This window comes from Drosophila melanogaster, chromosome 3R (genome assembly GCF_000001215.4).
Source record: "Drosophila melanogaster chromosome 3R".
NCBI lineage: Eukaryota > Metazoa > Arthropoda > Insecta > Diptera > Drosophilidae > Drosophila > Drosophila melanogaster.
Window position 1 is genome coordinate 8,156,106 of NT_033777.3, and position 20,145 is coordinate 8,176,250.

A 20,145-nucleotide genomic window follows, 5' to 3' on the forward strand; every position below is an offset into this window, starting at 1 on the left:
GATGCTGGTGAAAAAGTGGGGAAACGTTGGAGCTTTGGGGTGTTAAGGAGGAGGAGGGACGAGTTTCTGCCCAGTGGATGTTATATCCGTATCTCAGTGTAACATCTTTCACTTGGGGCATCTCTGCAGCTCGCCTTTCAGTATCTTCTGCCCCACCACTTGGATGTATCTGTATCTGTGTTATCTAACAAAACATTCATTAAATTTTTCCCAGTCGCTTTTCAGTCTACCCTTAACTTGGCTCACAGCGCATGGCTGCCCCCTCAATCTGGGGGTTGTTTTGGAGCCACCCACTCACATTTACACATATATACGTATGTATAGTATATATCAAGGGAAGATAACTAAAGATAGCGGGGCAGAAAATTTCTATATCTGATGCTGTACATCGGATGGGGCGGTAGAAAAAAGTGGGCGAACAAAATGGGGTTTGTTGAGTTTGCGTCTGGCACATGGCAGTTACATTCAGAACGGTGAGCGCATATCTCTGACTGTGAAATTTAATTTAAAAATTCAAATTTTATGGTCTCCGTTTTCCTTTTCAGTTACTTCTCTACGTATTTATACTACGGACTATATGGTTCCTGTTTGAGGGGCGGCAAGTGGGCGTGACTCAGTTCGGTTTGTGGCTTTCCCTGCAGCTAATTTGACTAATTAAAACATCAGCTTAACTCATTTCCATGCTCAAGCTGCGACCTGGCACGAAACTGTTGCTAAAAATCACACCTGCCCCTGCAGAGAGGAGTTGGTTATAAAAAATCAATAAAATGTTATATGGCCAGCAAACAGAACAAGCCATTAATGTCGCTCATTAATGCTGCTCAATGAATTTTACGATCCAGACTGAGGCTTTTACTGGGGAGGTTTACAAACAAACGGACGAACATTCGAGTTTCGTCCCATGCAAGTGCTAAAATGTCAACGGGCCTTTGTTGTGAATTTTAAGCAGCAACAGTGGCTACCAGAGTTTGACCCTAAACGCGGAGAAATTGGCGGGTATTGGCAGTAAAAGTAGAGGGCTTTAAACTAACTGAAAACTAAAATATCTTATACAGAATATATGATATGATGATAGATACTTAAATGCTTAGAAAAACCTTAAAAAAGTCAGAATTTTCTTTTAGTGCAGTGACTTGCATATAAAGCGAACTAAAGTTGCAATAGACAACCCCCCCATCTCGCCTTCAGTAACCTTAACTCCCATTGGAAGGCATGAAAATCGTCATTAATATTTGTCACTGGCCATTGAATGGGGGCAGCGCGAACTAAAATAAATTATGGAGCCGGCCAAGAGGCAAGGTGGAGCCTCGTGGTCAGTGGCTGTCCAAAATGAATGTGCGCTAGACACGCGCACCACCCCCTCGCCCTTCTGCCCCTGTACCGCTCAACCTAGCTAACTGCGTGTTCATTGTCTGTAAATAAAAGAGAAAAGGGTTAGAAAATGCACAAGCAACCCTTTTCTGGTGGGGGTGCTGTCGGCTTGTGCTGTAACCTGTGCAGAATTATGCATTTGCATATTAAACAGTCACCATAAATTTTGTCGATAGAAAGAGAGGGCGAGCAAAAGCGAAAGCAGCTCAAAAGCTGCTGAATTCCCGCTTAACAAGCTTACTAAAATATCAACAACGAAAAAAAAACATAATATATAAAAAGAGCTGATACAAAATGAGAGGTAAAAAGACAAGACAAAAGACTGGCTTGGCCTTAATCATCGGAGGGCAACCCTTTGGCTGGGCTGCAGCAACATTTGAGCCCTGGTTTGAGCCTCTTTCATTATTATTATTGGCACGCCCCGTTTTTGCGTTACGTTGCGCTTCGTATCGTTAATTTTTAATTGATCTGCGCGGCTGCATTCCCTTTTTTTCGCCGATCAGGTTCGTCAGCTCGCTTTTGTGGCCCCAAGTGCATTTTAATAACATTAGGCCCCCACTTAACAAGATCTCCTAGCGCCCCACATAAGAATAACCAAAAAAAAAAAAAAAAAAAAAAAATCGCCGAGCAAAACAAGCTTAATGCCCGCGATTGCGTATACGCCCCGTTGGCTGCGTTCGATGATCATCATGATGAAGAGGCCAAAAGGAGTAACGTACATTGAACTTTTTTTTTGCCAGCTTGCCTCCTTTTTCGTGATTTTATTTTGTTCCCTTCGATCTGCTTTAGTTTTGATTTGTCAGTCGTTCGATTATCGATCGTCTGCCCTTGTGCATTTAATTTTTGAGCGTCACAGCCTACAATCGATTCGATTTTCCCACGGGGAACCCGAGATGCCACAGCTGGCCCCAAAATGTGTTAATTAGTTTTCCCCCTCTCTCTATACGTCTCTTTCGTTTTCACTGTGGCTCTCTCTTTCTCAGCTTCTCAGTGGGTTGGCCACCAAATCCGTTGGCCCGCTGCGATCGTTTAAGCCTGGTTTATGGCTTTAACCGCTGGCTGTTGAGCTGTTAGCGTTGATATACGCCCGCAGATTATTAATTAATTAAGCTCTATTCTCCAAATGCATTCATAAACGATTGTGTCAAGTGTTGATGGGTTTATTGTTGCTAACTATTTCCAAATGGCAATCGACAGCGCTTTTCTTGGTAACGCTCAAAGCAGAGACATGCAAATGTGACATAAGCCAATGTAATAAGCGTAAGAATAAATAATTTTTAACTTTGTTGTTATTTTGTTTTTGTTTCCTTTTTTTTTGCCATGACGTGGCCGTCGTTTTGTTCAATTTACTGTGTGAAAATTCGCATAAATTAAGCTGGCAGCAACTGAGGCATAAATATTATGCAAAATGCAAGCGCCGAGTCTCGCCCCTTTTCGGTCCCCCTCGAAGCCCCACTGATTATATAAGTCACGATCGGCGAGATGAGCAGCTGCCTGTTGACTGTGATTGACCCCAGCTAAAGTTTAGTGTTCTTTGCGGATTTGCGGCTTTTAAACATGGATTGGCAATTAGCTATAGACACTGAGTGTTTTTGAGGTGTAGTAATTGGAAACGATGGTAGGAAATTAAGGTAGGTGATCATATTTATGTTCGACCAATATCTGTTGATATTTGTAAGAAAATATATATGTTTTCCTACCATTTCGATCTGCAATATCTGACAAATGTGACAAATGCCGCTCAAGGCTGCAAATGTAAAGGCTTGGCTACTATTGAATGGCAGCAGAGTAAGGGCAGGGGCAGCCTGGCGGCTAAAAGCGAAAACAAAACGAAACTTTAACGCTTTTAAAAGTTTTCGGGCCTTATAATTAAATGCAATTATTGCGACGCCAGCGGGCTGCTTAGCCAGAGTTCAGAGCAACAACAAAGGAGCAGCAGAACAACGGCGGAACAACTGGAAAAACATATGTAAGCGAACGGGGCCGGCAACTGAAAGCAGAAAACTGAAACCGAAACTGAAACTGAGTTGCGGGCTAAAATACATAAATTAAAAATTTGCATTGTTCTGTTTCCAAGCGCTCGAGGTTCGAAGAGCTACATACATATATAAAACCAAACACAATCCAACACAGCACAGAAAATGAGAATTTTGCAGTGTTTTGCGCTCAAAGAGTAACGACTTGTTGACTGTTTTCATACAATTCGGAAATTTAATTAAAGGCGGCCCCAAAGCAGACAATGAGGACCGGTTCCCCGCCCCCTTTTAGCTGCAGGTGCAGCAGCGCAGCAGCGCATCAGCGCATCGTATGCAAAAATCGACAGCAAAAGCAAAAGCACAAGCGAAATCCAAGCACAACTTGACCCTCGCCTCTCGTCCGAAGATCAATACAATTGCCACCCAAAGAGTTTCGGGGCCAATTCACTGTGATTTCAATGGTCAGCCCTCGCCGAAGGCCGGCAAACACAATTGAATTGCATTTCAAGCAGCTAAGGACATTTGAAGTTGATGGGCCGCATCCTGTGCGACCGTAGTGAAAGGAGTGAGTGGAGCGATATTCGGTCCATAAGTCAGCTGAGTGCCACATAAATTTTAATTTGTTGCATATTTTGTCAACGAAAAAGTCGAATGGCCAAACACTCGTTGATCTGCGAGTGGATCTGGTCGGATGGCTGGGATTCAGATGGGATCCAGCTGTGAATTTCTTGGGAATTCCCTACGTCAGCGGGGATCAGCGGGGATAATAATGGTTTATTTATGTTAATGTTATGCAATCAAAACGCATACGATTTAAATGCCAATAAAAAATCAACGCCGAGCCACGCGAAGGCAGTGTTTAACAGTTTGTTTGTTTGTGGCCGTGTTGTTATGGTTGTTGCCTGCCTTTTTACGCATCTTTAATAGACCAATTTTTCGTGTGGTTAGGCTCTTCGCGTTCGTTGCCTAAGTCTTTCGTTTCGTTGCGTACTGGCGCCAACGAAATAAAACGACAAGAAAACGAAGAACGAACCTGACCGCGACAAGGTTACATATATTTTCATAGTTTCTTGATGATCCAGCTCGATAAAAAATCGTAGCCCCTAACCCACACACAAACTCCGGCTGCTGTCTGATTATGTTTTTAGTGCGCTAAGTGATAATGATGATGCACCTCGATCGTTATCAGCCAGCATCCAAATCGAAAGCATTTTTCCCATACCCATACCCCTACAACCGCTCCAAAACAGCTCCAATCAGGGAAACGTAAAGAGTTTCTGGTTCCCGGAATCGTATTATGACATTTGAGAACTTTCACGCTGCTTTTTATGGCCTTTGGCGACAGAAACGTGGCCAGAGATTGATGCTCATGTGCAGCGATTTCCCAGGAACTGCGCCCCATTCCCCAATACAGTTGCTGAATTTATTAGTTAATTTGATCGAATGTGTGGATGCTTGGCCCAGCGGGTCGCATATATCCGTTTATCTACTATTTAACTATTTAACTTACCAGTCTTCGCTTTGGCTTGATCAGGGGTCGGTTCTGGCCGTTCATTTTGTAGTACAGGCCACAGGCGTTGCACAGATAGTGTCCCGTTCCATCGCGTCGCCACAGTGGCGTCGATGTGGCGCCACAATTCACACACTCGCGTCCCTCTGCAAAAATTACACAAAATTAGTTGATGGCGTTCGCAAGACTAAAATTGCTCTTATATTTTTAACGATTTGTTACAATAAATACAGTCTAAATGGAGAATTGCACATATTACTTTGCAGCAAACTCGGATTGTAATCAAAGTATTAGTTGCAGGCATTAATGGTGTTGTGTACAATGTGACCTGAAAAAAATGTCTTAAATGGGATATTTTTTTTCTCCGTGTCGCATTCTTGGGCGATTGTGTTGGCGAACTTTCTTGGGGGACTGTCCTCCGCACATTTGTATGGGTTAATGTTAACCCAAAGCGCGCGACAACGACATGATGCACAGCAGCGGCAGCAACAACAACAACTTAGTAGTAGTAGAGGGCAACATTTTTCAGCTGTTTCTCAGTCATTTTGATGTCTTTTGTTTTTTGTGTGCATGTTGCTTGGTTGTGCTGTATTTTTCCTTAGTTTTTTCTTGGTTTTACTCATTCTTTTTTTTTTTGGGTTGCTGGGCAAACGCATGGAAGCGGAAATGATGGATTCGCTGGGGTCGGCTGTGTAGCCCCGTCTCTTTCGCGGGGCCTGCTTCCGTCTCTTTCCCGCATTGCCTCTGCTGACTTTACACATTTTAATTAAGCAGCGACAGCGGCTCCGTTCTAGTGACTGCAGTTCGGTGCGACTCCCTCTCTTTCTAACCGAAGCTAGACCTCTCGTTTGCACCCTAGGGCTAACTGTAAGTCAGCCTCATTTGAATAAGTTTAGTCATAATTTGTAAGCAGAGTTGATTTGACCCGAGAGAGCAAGATGAAGTTGCAAATGTAACGCGTTATTAACGTTCCATATTACAGTTGTCTTGTCTTCTTTGGGGCCAGAGTTTTCTCTTTGGAACACCCCCAACTTTTCCCCCATTCACTCATTTAATGACGCCACTAAATGGGCTTCATTATTTCGGTTTGTTTTTGCGTTTAATGCTTCGTGTCTTTGTTGTTTGTGCGCTTGTTTTGAAATTGAAATTTAGTCATAAAGTCACTCCCCCGAAAAGCCCCCATTAGCTATGCCAAAAAGAAAACTGAAAGATTTAACGCTACTTTTTGGTAGCTCTGGCGTAATTAATTAAACCAACCTTTTTACATGGCCACATGAGCATAACTTTTTATTGAATATTAGCCACTGGCCAAAGGCGCGCCCAAAACCAAAAAAAAAAAACCAACAAGAAAAAAAAACCAGAAAACTCAAAAGGTTAGGATCTCATTAAGTGCGTTTGTCAACCGGTCGCCTGCTGAAATGCCATTAGGGGAATTCCAGTTGCGTTTTGATGACAGAACCGGGCTTTAATATCATTTTTCGGGCGGTTTGCCTCACGTGATTTAGTTCACGCAGCTATTGTCACACGTGTCCTGCGGAGTCCTGTGGCGTCCTGTCTCTTTGGCATGCCAAGCATTTTGTTTCCGAGCTTTCAAAGAAATTAAATAAAGCGCTCTGCGTGTTTTTCCCCAACTCCACGACAGCATGTGGTAAAGTAATCTCTTTGGTCTGTTTTTTTTTTCGTGAACTGCTCCCGGCGCGTTAAATAAACAGTTCATTTGTTTTCATTTAATCGCAAGTTTGTGCTGCCTTGGTTTATTTTTCGTGGATTTTTGTTTGGTTTTTATGGCACTTTTTAATTGCCGCAGGGCGTGTTTTCCTTTTTCGTTTTTATTCTTTAACGGCACAAAAGTGCCGCCAATCAGTGGAGCAACACCCACTGAATTAAAATTGCATAAATTATGGCAGGGAGAAGAAAAGTTCTGGTGTTTGTCTTTCGAGAAGCGGGAAATTGCGAATTTCTGTGCGTTTCCTATGCATTTTTTTTATCATTCACTAGCCATAAATTTTCACCTGCCCCAGTCATGCATATTTATGCCAACATCTGTCTTCGGTTTGCGCCTCGAACAGAAGCAGTTGAAAATTGAAAACTTTATGCATTTATTAGTTTGTCATAAAGCAGAACAACGGAAGGTTAGCGCATTTAGCATAAAAGGAGAACTCCCCCATGCAAGTTGCATATTAAGCCATAAAGTGTGGTTGGCTTGCCATTGTTGGAGGTTTTCTATGGGGTTTCCAGCTTCCCGGAAAGTTGCGGGGCTCCTCAGCCAATCGGAATAACCACTCGGCAGTTAATAAATCAAACGTGTTAATGATGTTTTTACCCTGTGTGCCCACTTTTGACAACACAAAAAGGCAGCAGCAGCAGCAGCAGCAGCAGAAGTAGCCAAGTTGGCCGAAATTGAAAGGGAATAAAAGTCCCGAAACGAAGTTGGCTGCTGCGCACGCGCACTGGGAATTCTTGGTTTTAACTACATTTTGATTCGATTTCTATTTATAGCAGTGTGTGACTGTGTTTTATGGCCAACAGGCATTTGTTTTAGATTTTCCCTCGGCTTTGTTTTGGTTTCAATTTGCCTCCACTCTTGTGGCTTGTCCCTCTCCCGTATTTTTTTATTTATATACTTTTTTTTTATTTTCATTTTCCAGTAAGACACGTAGCAGGTTGGCCTATGATTTAGTAGCCTGCTTATAACTGTTTTCCACCTATGCTCGTACCTACCCCCACCACTTACATCATCTTCTGTGGTCCATGGGCCCAGTCATCTGGCTGTAATTTCCTGGAAATTTGTGCACACTTTGGTATTTCTTCGTCTGCGTTTGTTTTTTACGGTGTGACATTGTCTGGGTCCCAAAAATAAGAGGGAAAAAAAGTGACTCGAACCCAATCCCAATCCCGAATCCGAGCCCAAACTGAAACTGAAACCGAAACTGAACCTGTTTTTAGGGCCTGATTTGGCAGCCTTCTTCTCTTGGCCATCGTCGTTCGAGGTCTAAAGGTCCAACTAACTGTTGCTGCTTGATTTGACATTTGGCGTCAGTGGGCCATAATTGTCTAGAATTTATGTGTTGTACCTTTTTCTCGTTAATTTGTTGGACTTTTCATGCATGTGGGCAGCAGCACAGAGCACATAGACAGAGATCCTGAGAATCTCCCTTTTAATTAGTTGTTTGGATTAATATACAGATTTATGGGCTGGTTAGGATAGTTAAGATAGAGACAATTACTGGTGAGCAAGACAAAAGACACATGGATGTGTGAGTAAATAGTTGTTGTTGCTGCTGTTGTTTATTTTGAAAATTTTTTAAAAATTTCAAAATGAAAATGCATAAAATACTCGAAAAGAAGAACGAATTAATGAAATTAATTAAATTGAACAAAAGTGGCAGGGCAAAATGAAAAGTATGCGCCTAGTATGAATAATCGGCACGCTGCCTGAATCGAAAAGGGGTTATAAATTGCGTTGGTTTAGTGGTTAGGGGGTTTAGGGGGTTTAGGGGGTTAGGGGGTTAGGGGCTTATAGGGTTTGCAGGGGATTGGGGTGCATGCCGCAAATAAATGGCAAGCGCCTCATTTTGAGACCACAGCTGTCAAAGCGCGGACAAAGGAACAATGCTCGCTGTTCGGGGCTTAAAACCCCCTGATTGAGTGAAGTGAGGTATGCAAGAGGATCTGGGAATCTGCGGATCGGGGGATTCCATATCCCATAACCCATAATCGAAAGATGAAGGTTGCGAGCAGTGAGCAGCGAGCAGCGAGCTGCGAGTGTCCAGTGTCCGTACCCATATCAATTACTTAAAGCTCATTCACAACATTTTTTATTTTCACCTGACAAAAGCCCAAATGGCATCCAATCAATTCCCTGGCCAAGTTGCAGTGGCAACGAGCCACAAAAGCCACAACACATGTTCTTGCGCCCGAAAAACTTATCGCCAGCGATGCGATAAACGATAAATAAATACAGGCAACAAGATGCTGCCGGGACTAACGAAGGCAGACAATGTTTTTTCTCATTTTTTTTTTTTTTTTTAGCCCGTTTCATCTCTCTTGGTTAGTTAAGGCCAGGCTAAAGGGAAAATACAAAAAAAAAAAAAAAAACATACTGTCGCCGAGCCAAGAGAATGAAATAAAATAAAATCTGCAAGCGTTTTGTCAGGCATCTTCTTCTGCCTGTTCAGGTATTTCTGTTTTTTTTTTTTTTTTTTTTGTACCTTTGCCTTCCTCATTTGCGGCTGTTATACAGTCATGATTATATGGCTCATATGGCTACGGATCTATTTGCATTTGGTGGGTACAGCTGGAAAGCAAGGTGTGCTCTTTGTGTTGTAACAAACGAACAATTGCGATGGTGGTGCGAAAAGTGTGCGGCAAGTGCCTAACAATTTGCCCTTGACAGAGGTTAGACGGCGTCAACAGTTGGTGTTGCTGCTGTGCTTTAGATTGCAAATGTTGCACGATTGCTATGTGGCTGCCTTGTGGCAAAAGGCTGTCGTTTGCTACTTAGCTGGTTTCATAATTCTTTGCCTACTGCAACAACAGATAATTGTCCTTTGCTGCTGCAAGCCAATTAACATGCTTTCTCCATATCAACGTTAATTTTCAGTCCAAAAGTGGCTGCCTCGCATACTTCGTCCTAAACAGAAGTTGGTAACAGAGTTGTTGCTGCGGCATATATTGCTAGTATGGCTAATATCGCTGCTGTGACTAATGTTGCTGTTGTGTGTGCCTTTGCCAGCTGGTTTTCCTTAGCTGGTTTTGCTGCTTGTTTTTGGGGGTTGGCTGCGGCAGCAGCGGACCGACCCTCACGCACGGCCCAAGTGCCAGCTATAAAGATGTCGTTGTTGTTGCTGCTGTCGGGCCATGCAAAAACGCAACGCTAAAGCAGGTGCAGCAGCCTGCAACTTCCGCAGCGAATGCGAATGAATGTGTATGCTTGTTTGTGTGGTGGGTCTTTTCAAACAGCAGCAGCAGCAGAGGCAACAGAGGCACCAGCAACATGAAGTAATTAACAACCACAACAGCAGCAGCAACATCATGAGCCAGTGGAGCCGAGCAAAGCGTTGACAATAGCATTGAAGTTGCTGCCGCAGTTGCAGCTATTGTTGTTGCCGTTGTTGTCATTGTAATGTGCTGATTTCATGGCAAGCGAATACACCGCGTATACGCAACGGCCGAGGAGGAAGGGCTCTTGCCCTGGGATCTTTCTGCATATTTTTACGCGGCCAGCGAAGGCAGGAAACATGCTCAAGTGGCGGGAATGTGGCCAGCATGCTGCTCCCGAGCACATGTCAAGTGGGGAATGGGTTGGAAAATGGGGTACGGGGAACGGTGAATGGGTTGGCGGTTTCCCCCCCTCGGTTTTTAGAGCAGGAGTTAAGTGGTGAAGAGTTCGGACGCGGATTCACATTCGGGCTTCCCACGTGAGCGTGTGAAAGAGCAATGGCAATCAAAGTAAGCGGAGGTGGTGTTGGTGGCAGGAATGGAAGGGTTATTCAAAATTATAACTAAAACTAAAGTGAAAACTAAACAATAAGTGGTTCACTTTGAGACTGCATACAAAGGGCTTATCTTATGCTTAATCAAGGCATTTTGTTTCACAAACTGAATAGATTGTAATTTTAATAAACATGATGCATATTTGTAGGCAGCCTCAGTGCACACAACACTGACGTAATAATAATTGAATGGTTAAACAATCGATGGCGAGTAACAATGATTATTCACCCACACCGAGATCGCATAATGTCTATAAGCTTTTGTCTTGCTTACCAGCACTAGTCCGCGGCTTGGTCCGCACGGGCTTGACGTCCAGGCAATTGCTGCCCGCATTGCTCCCGGCGCCACTGTGACCGCTCAGCGATCCCGCTCCGCCGCTGTTGCCGCTCATGCTGCCCATGCCGGCGGTACCGCCCACCGAGCCACCCAGCCCGTGCAATCCGGACGAGCTGCCACTGTGATGGTGTCCACTGTGGTGGTGATGATGGTGGTGGTGCGCCTGCGCCGCGGCCATACTGTGACGCACTGCAGCCGCGGCCACCGAGGAACTTTGGAACATATTCGCTGCCGCCACCGCAGCCGCTTGATGATGCGCCGCCGCATGGTGATAGGAGGCATAGCTGCTGGTGTCGTAGCCACCGCTGCCGCTGCCACCGCCGCCGCCACCGCCACTTCCCCCGCTGCTGTACGCCTGCGCCGTTCCGTCGAACAGTCCGTTCGAGGATGTGGCTGCCGAGGCGGCTACGGCGGCAGACAGGGAAGCTGCTGCGGCGGAGGACGAGGCGGATGTGTTGCTGCTGGCGGTGGTGTTGCTGCTACTTTGCTGTTGCTGCTGCTGCTGCTGTTGCTGCTGTTGTTGCTGCTGCTGACTGCTGCTAGAGTTGGAGCTGGAATTAGTGGTGCTGGCTGTACCTTCGCGCTGCTTGGGCGTCGACGTGTGGGTGGTGCCGCTGCCGGAGGATCCGCTCGCACTGCCGTTCTGGATCGACGGCTTGATATCCAACGCACAGCTGGCGTCCGTTAGTGAGGTAGAGCCCGTGGCCTGCTGGTGCATAAACGCGTTCATCACGGCCTGCAAGAGATCGAAATTGCTTTTAAGTATACCAAGTTGAGGTTTCATTAAACCTAAATGCTTGTTAAGCTCAAATCTTTAATGCACTCTTATCAACAGCAAAATATTTCATGCCTCTGTTGAGTGTTCAAAAATAATGTAATATCAATATATATTCAAATTTAATGATGACGATAAAAGTCATCAATATAATTCGTGCATATCTGCTGTATTCCCATTAAGGAGCTTTTGTAATCGAAATAATCGCCGATCGCTCGATTGTGCCGCTAGGCGTATCGATAAAATGTCGGTTCCACTCACCTGGTACTCGGATGGACCGGTTTGCACGGAGTCGGGCGTGGAGTCCTTTGGCGGCGTCGGCGGGAAGGGGAACGAATGCTGGCCGGCGGCCGTCGTCTGGTGGCTCTGGCCCATCTGGCCCAGCTTGTGCTCCACCTGCGGCTCCTGCGGGCAGGCGAACTGACCCATGCTCCAGGCGCTGGCGGGGGCGAAGGACTTGTGCTCGCTGGTCAGCCAGGGACTCAGCGGGGTGTGGAAGTGCGGCCGGCACACTTGAGGCGAGGCATGGGTGGAGGGCATGCGGGATGCTGAAAAGAAAGGGAAAAGGGATTAAGAATTTAATAAACTCTCGCTGCGTTAAGTTAAATGCTGCATTAAATCAATTATGGCCCAAATTTATAACGAAGATTAACCGACTAAGCCGCGTCCAGAAGCGATCAAAATTCGTAATAAATGACGTTGATTTTGAGGTGTTTTTCTTTTTTATTTTCTCCTTTTTTCATCCTCTGTGGCTGCCGCGCAAATTTGCGGAAAAGCTGCGTTATAATTTATGAAACACCAGCCAGCGAAGAGAGAGAAGGAGCCGCCTCAGAACCTCTGACCACCACTGCAACGCTCAGCCAATGAACCACCATTCATTGCTCGCGGCCTTCGGGCCAACTTTGCATATGGCCAAGACCAAAGAGCTGGCCAAAATGGTGGAGCAAAGGGTGCTGCGGGGCTGCGACTGCAACTGCGACTGGGACTTCTGCATTGTCATAAATTGTTTAATTTGTATCATAAACAATCGCGTTAAACTTTTGTCCCAGAGCTAAAAAGATCGATCAACGGCTCGGGCCGGCTCACCTCGGCTTTTGGCCGGGCTAAAAGTGTAGCCTAAATGTCTGGCAGTGTATAATTTAGCAGACACCAAGTGAGATTTATGTGCGCCAATGCTGCCGGTTACTCCATCGATCCGATCCGAGCCTATCCTATCCCAGTCGCCCAACCGAACGCTTGGGATCGACGGATCCGACAGATCCCCATATCCTCGCAGCGGGTGTTTTTTGTAGTTTCCAGGGGTGGAGGGGGTAGGCATGGGGCACTACCCAAAGGGGGCAGGCACGTTGCAATTGTTTGGGGCGCACTTATTCTTATTATTATCATTAATATTGGCTGCAGCTCCCCAAAGAGTCGCAAGTCGCTTGCCCTCGGGGCTTGTTTGTATGTGAAATTATTTTTGATTATGCAGCAGCCGCAGCAGGAGCAGCAACATCTACGGCAGCAACATCAGCGGTCCAGGCTGGTTGGCCAACAGTAGGTCAGTTCATTGTACGCCAAGATGGATTAGGCCAAATCAAGACGAGAGTCGAAAGGAACAGCGTGAGGGAAACTTTAAATAACGATGGGTTGGAAGAATAGGCAATGCTCTAACATCAAAAAAAAAATCATAACTAAGTGATTTTACTATTGCATTTTCCGCATTGCAATCAAAAATCAAGAGCAGCATAATTAGTTGCTTAGACCCAATTATTATGCAACTCGATGTCTGAAATTATCCCGCAAAGTGGTAGCTGCCACCTCAAGGCAGGGTATTTATTGATCGGTGGATGGCAAACATAACCAAACCCGATCGTTGGATCGCTGCTTTGGCCGGATCGCTGGCTGCGATAATATCCATTTGATTATCCTAATAACAGTGCTTTAGTGGCGATATTATATGTACGTGTGCCTGATTATAGAAATTAGCTGAAGCAGCAGCATCAGAAGCAGACGCATCACCACCGGAACGACTGCAACATGTTTGGCATCTTGGCCAGACTTTTCCCAGTGCAATGCCTCAATCAAATGTGGTTATTGCTTTTCCCGATCTGCTGTGCCCAGTTCACACTTTTGCACCAACGACACAAAGATCCTCCATATATGAAGTCGTCATCGGATCGATTCGGTTCGAATCGCTTGTATGTAATTTGCCAAGATCGAGTGAAATAATACCATTGGTCATGCCAAATTATATAGTCGGAGGATGGTTGCATCTTTCAGCCCGTTGCCAAATCAATGTCCGATGCGCACTTTAATTGGCATGGCGAAACTTTCAATTTGCCAGCCGATGGTGTTGGCGATATCAGTGGGCTGTTAATGTTAATCCCAAGTTATATGTGAACGTATGTAATGTATTACACATATACGAGTATATATGACTCACAGATTACTCGTTTCTTAATCTTCTTTTTTGTGTTTACTGTTGCTGTTGCTCGTATAAAACAATTCGCTAATAAATCAAGCTGAGTACACAGCAATTAAAGTTGCAAACTTGAAACAAAAAGAACGACATTTTTTTTGCTGCCAATGTTATTGTTGTTGTTGACCTGGCGGTATGCAAAGCTCGTGCTGGTGGAAAACGCTGCCCTTGGTCGTCTCCAGGCAAAAAAATAAAACACCAAAAAAAAAAAAACAAAAAACCAGGCTGACACGTTCTACACAGCAACAAAAACAGCAAGAGCCACAAAAGCGGTTAAAAAACAACATTTTGAAGCTTTTGGCCTGCGCTTGATTTCTTCAAACTGACAGATCAAAGCCTTAAAAGCCGCCGCTCTCTTTTGGCCCGTTCTCCTATCTCTCTCTCTCTCTCTTGGACATTTCTATGGCGTTTTAAAAGCGTTTGACAGCGCTCAACGCTCTCAGCGCCTGTCCATCTAAGCCAGATCCAAAAACCGTATTCCGAAACCGAAATCCCCGGCTTAAAGCGCCTTTTAATTGCAATCGAAGCTGACGCTTGACGACGACGTGAATGACATAATTAATGTATCTGAGTGTACAGATATATATATACGGATATATATATATATATATATGTACGTAGGCTGGTTCGTGTGCACTTAGCCGGACGTGTTGGACATTTGAAGATGACAGCCAAACAGGTGAAGCCTGAAGCTTGAAGCCTGAAGACCAGAAAACCGAAGAGAAAACCAGAGAGATGAAATGGCTTCAATTAGTAAAATGCATCAGCTGCCGGCCAAGTTATCATTTCGGCCATCGCATCATTTAAATTTCAATGTGAAAGGACAACAAAGCAGAGCAGGGTGGTTCTGGCGGCCCATCTAGATAAGGCCAAAAAAGGATTTTCCGTTTTCTGTCTCTTTGGTAAATTAAATTCACACCAATGCCGGCAGAAAAGGATTGAATGGGATGGGATTGGATTAGGGGTGCGAGATGCTGGGCGTTCTTATCAATCGATGGAAATCAAATCCGCAAATGAGTGAAACGAGACTCTTTAACCGTTTGTCGAACAACTTGTGTGACTTGTTAGTGGATTTCACTCGATTATTCTTACGATTCTGACGATTCAGCTGATTCAGCTGCTTCCTGCCAGCAAGGACCAGCAACAATCAATCATACGAACCGCCAGGACGAGGCAATCCTGCCGCTCAGAAGGAGCCCTCCTTCGTGACCCCTCGATGGCACAATGTCTGCAGGCGGTGGCTTAATTTATAGCCAGAGCTACCCTCGAGAAACAAGGACTTTTCTTTTCACCTGCTCAACGGGCGATTTGATGTTGCTGTTGTAGGCGCGTGGCTCCAAAATGCGGTCAAGTGTCTCTCGGCGGCGCTGTTACACCTGCTCCAAAATTGGAAATTGTTTAAGCATGCAGCGGTGGCAGCAACAACTAAGCAGCAACCAACAACCAACAACGGGCCATAAACTATAACGGATTCCAGTTTCAGCCACCACCGCCAGCGAGATCGAGAGCTCGGCAGGTAGGTCAGTTTTGGCTGCTCGAAGACACCTTGATAGTTATAGATGTGCACAGGAAAAAGAAATGGTATCTGAGAACCATGAACCATTAAAGAAAATTGATCTCACCAAGCAATCTAAATTTAATATGTGAAAATAGTTTTTATGAGCGAGTTTCGAACCAACTAAGCTGTTTGAAGTTTCTTGCCATATATGTGGTACTCTTGCTGTACGGTATTCATTTTTTTTTTCCAGTGCACCTCCAACAGTAGCCGAACTTGAAGCTGAAAATTGAAGCTGAAACTTGGGTCTCTCGACTGCTTAGCATTTTGCGCGCTTGTTTGTTTTAATTATTTCTTTGCTTTCTGCAGTTGCGTGACTCCGACTGACTGACTGCAAGATTGCCCGCAGGACTGGCTGACTGCCTGATAGACTGACGGACTGACTGACTGACTGACTGACTGACGGAATGGCCCAGTGAGTGAGTGAGTGACTGACAGAGGCACGCTGCATTATTAAGCGCAAACTGCACCGCCGCTGCCATCTATATTATTAACACTTTATTTGCAGCCCCCGGATCAGCGTTGCATGCCAGCTTATCATTAGTCATAAGTTGTCAATTGTATTTATGATAATGCGTTTAATAACTCAAGTAGCTGGAGCACCAGCAGCGTCTTGTAAGTTATGCCGTTGCACAACGCACCGCCCTGGAAAATATATGTTTTTTTATTACACATCTTTTTTTGTTTTTGAGGAATTCTCTGGCTTATTAATTGCTTTATAATTGACGTATTACCAGGCCCGAGCTGCTGCGATGAGACGGGAATTTCTCTCGAAAATAAAAGAAAAAAGGAGTACCAAAGAGGAAAAACAATGAGAGCTAACCAGTTAACCAGCTTGTTTGGGCCAACGTGTGAATTACGTGGCCTGGCCCAGCTTTTGCATACGTGCCACAATGTGGTTGCCACAAAAAACAAATACAACAAAATAAAGGCAGGGAAATGGGAAAACACGTTGACAACAACAAGCGCTGCAATGGGAGTTGCAAGTTGGGCTGGGTCTGAAGTGCGCCATTTTTGTGGCCATTTGCAGTTGCTGGTGGTGGTGGGTGAGCGACAAAAATAATAAAAAAATATATATACAAAAAATGCTAATAATGCGGCTGCAGCGGCACAAAAAGGCGCGTGCATTGAACTGGAATCCTGGCCACGCAAAGCCAACTTTAACTTTAATTTCAACTTCAACTGCAACTGCAACTTATGCAAATGCAACGGCAGCCTGTCAGCCAGTCAGGCAAACCGCTTGACAGTTTGGCTTTTTCGCCGACTTCGGGCTAATGAGCGAACACCCCATTTACACATAGTCAGCCAAAAAGGATGCGCGAATCCTGTCCAGAAATGCCTGCGGGCGCACTTATGACAGTTCGAAGCGTCAGCGAAATCATTAAAATTGACAAGTTTTTATATGACAAAACCAAATTTGGTCACTCAAAGGCAGCGTTTGAAGTGATTGCGCGAAGTGTTTTGCAGTTCTTCGCTGACAAGTTGCTTTTGCTGTTTGCCGTTGGCTCCAACTTTTTTCCGGTGATTTTTGCTGCTTCTGCTGCTGGGATTGGACCACCGGCGGGCGCTGCTTCACATGTCATAAATAAGAACGCGTTGACATTTATCACAACAAAGGGCCAAACAGCCAGCAGGCCACAAAGCGAGCCACACAAAGACAATGGGTCAGAAAAGTGAAAAAAGCGCAACTGAAGCGGGCAAAACGTTGCATAAATTCATAAGTCTCGCAAGCTCAAGAAATTCAATTGATGCGACCTCGCGTCTGGGACTCTTGTATCCAAGTTGCTGTTGCTCATGATGCTGCTGCTGTTGTGTCCACTACTGCTGGCATATTCGCATATTAATAAAATATTTTATTAAACACACGCGCCGCCAACAAAAGATGATGGCGATGGCGATGAGAGGATGCCCCGGCTAAAAATTATGCTAAACAGTTTTTGGGCCCCCCAAAAAAGGCTGCAAACGAATCGAGAATCGTGATGTTGCTCCTTCGGATCTTGAATGCTGCACGCGCATTGGCAACAAATTTTTGGCGGCGTCTCTTGCGACACATATTTCTGTGATCTGGCCAAGGGAATCAGTTGTTTTCTTTTTTTTTTCAGTTTATTGCTCTTATGGTTTATTTTTCGATTCTCTCAAACTGGTTTGTCGCACAAATTTCGACTGCTCTGCGAACAGGGCAAACATTGACAAATGTTAATTAGAGCGACGTCATTTGTTAGAGCCCATTACAGGTGGTCCAATATCGGAGTTCTCGGTAAGATTGTTCTATTTCGATAGGTAAACCTTGCCTTTCTAGGAAGCAATTTGCCCGGGGAGTACAATGACTCTGTCTGATTAATACGACCAGAATGCCAGTTCGAGTTTGATTTGCTTATCCCGGCGAGATCAGCGCTAAAGATCGGCACAGGCAAATGTCGCAAAGTCATTTGTAAACTTGACACTGCAATGGGACCACAAGCCAAACACGGCTGCACAAATGTATTAGCTACAATTTATCAGCAGCAGCACACAAATGTTGCCGCCGTCGTTGCAGCAGTTGCTGCAGTTGCTCCTACTGCTGCTGCTGCATTGACAGCGGGGGCAGCAACAATGCGCTAATATTCAATATTGTAATTGCATTCACAAATCGTGCCGAGGGTGCTTAAAAAGCCCCAAACGGGCAACATGTTGCTGCCGCTGCTGTTGCATCTGCGACTCCTGTTGCTGCTGGTGCTGCAAAATTAATGAATGCCGCTGTCCGGGACTCTTTGTATGGCCAACTGACCGCTCGCTGTGTTAGACAAATCACAACAACAGCAGCAACAGCAACATGTTGCTGCCGTGCGTAAGCTTTTGTCTCGCCTCCTGATATAAATCGCAGTGGAGCTGTTTTTTGATTTAACAAATTAATAACGAGGCCCGGTAGCCGTCTTATTGATGATGCCACATCAGAAGATATACATAACCATATTCGTATTCATCGCTATATATACATATATATGTGTTGCGTTCCTGGAAATCGCGGCTGACAAATGACAGGCCCTGGATTCTCGGCAGCCAAGACTTCCGGCCCAGTTCGCCAGAAGCAGGCGGCGAGCATTAAAGGAGCACAACTGGCAGTCGCCATCTTGGCCAGATTGATGCAGCAACACGGCAACGGCAACATTGCAACATCAGGCGACATTGATAGTGATTGAAGGACAGCTGTTCACACTAGGCAAACTAGCCGCAGTCCGGCGAACGTCAAATTAGAATGCGAAACGTGTTGCCAATGGGAATGCTGCTGATGCAGTTGCTGCCGTAGCCGCTGCAGCGGACAATGCACATTGTGGCGGCACCTTTGGCACTGCGGCATGCAAAGCAGCCAAGAGCAACATCCACAGCAACAACTGCAAGAACTGTTGCTGCAGTGCAAATTAATTGAAGCATCGCAAGGCAATGTCAACGACAGCAACATCACGTGTTGCATGTGGCATTTTGGCGTAGGCTGGGCTCTGCCGTTCTCTCCCCCCGGCACATTCTTATAATTATGTCATTTAATTAAGCAAAGACAGTTCGCTGTGCCACGACTAATTAAAACATCGCGCCAGCAGCAGTAGTAGCAGCAGCAGCAGCATCAGCAGCAGCAGCGAAAGCACAGCAGCAACATGTGCGGTGGAATGAATGACCGGCCACTGTCAATGCAACGAGCAATATGTATAACACAAAACAGCAATTCAACTTTGCCGCTCAATGGATCGTACGATGTACCACTTGTACTGGCTGCACTGGGCAAGAAGGAATGCTTCCAGGAATTTGGGTCATAATTAATGTGGCATGATTTGGCAAGACACTTTAATCAAGGCGAATTAAATGTCGAGAAGAAGGGCTGCCCAAGTAAGCCACCCAAAAAGTGCACATCAATCATACGCAGCGGTGGCCCAGCTGTTCAATTGCAATACCATAACTCACTTTTATAGGCCATCCACTCGCACACAATTCGCTGAAAACCTGCGCACCGGGATTAAGATTTGCCGCCGAGATTCTGTCCAGGCACGCTATATCGCCATATCGCTATATGCCTAGCTATATTCGCTATATAACCCATAAGCCGTGTGCTTGCAGTCGGTAAATTACAACAACTATTACGGCCCAGCCCCACCAAAAGCCCAGGCCAAAGCCATGGCAATTTCTTGGAAAACTTTTTTTGTTCGCTTTCGGGCCTGGCCACATGAAAATTTATGAGTGGACAGCGCTTCAAGTGCAACACCTGGTAGCCAGCCTAGCCAGGCTAGTTTCGAGCTGAACTGCGTCGAGTGAGGCTTTTCAACTGAACTGCAGGCAAGAAAAGGAAAGGAACGAAACGGAACAAAAGTCGGACTCAATGGGCCCGCATCGCATTTGATATCCTTTGTAACGGCAGCCCACTGTGCGTGACATTTGCGTTAAGTGGCTGTGGGAACTTTCGAGCTGACGTTGAACCTGAATACTGAATCTGAATCTGAATCTGAATCTGAATCCGAAGCCAAAGCTAAAGCTAAAAATTATGAACAGAAGCCCCAACAAACGGGCGGCCAGCAAAAAGTTTTCATTTGCCCGATTTTGCCCGGCCGATAAGCCAAAAAAGTTGCCAACAACAAATGAAAATGCACCACACACACAAATATTGTCAAAAACTTGGACCGCAGATATCGCTATCTCTAT

At 45.3% G+C, this 20,145-nt stretch overlaps 1 protein-coding gene across 3 annotated transcripts in view; it reads right to left on the minus strand.

Moving 5' to 3' along the window:
• The window catches only part of grn (grain), a 34,077-nt gene that overhangs the window by 8,738 nt on the left and 5,194 nt on the right, over window positions 1–20,145 (minus strand). For 2 of the 3 annotated variants that reach the window (NM_001144554.3, NM_001275437.2), the window contains exons 3-5: window positions 11,726–12,012; window positions 10,627–11,425; window positions 4,858–5,003 (exon numbers count right to left, since the gene is read on the minus strand). In NM_001144554.3, coding sequence (NP_001138026.1) covers window positions 4,858–5,003; window positions 10,627–11,425; window positions 11,726–12,012 — 1,232 coding nt within the window. The remainder of the gene's footprint in view (window positions 1–4,857; window positions 5,004–10,626; window positions 11,426–11,725; window positions 12,013–20,145) is intronic. The other variant, NM_169206.3, reaches the window with a different exon arrangement.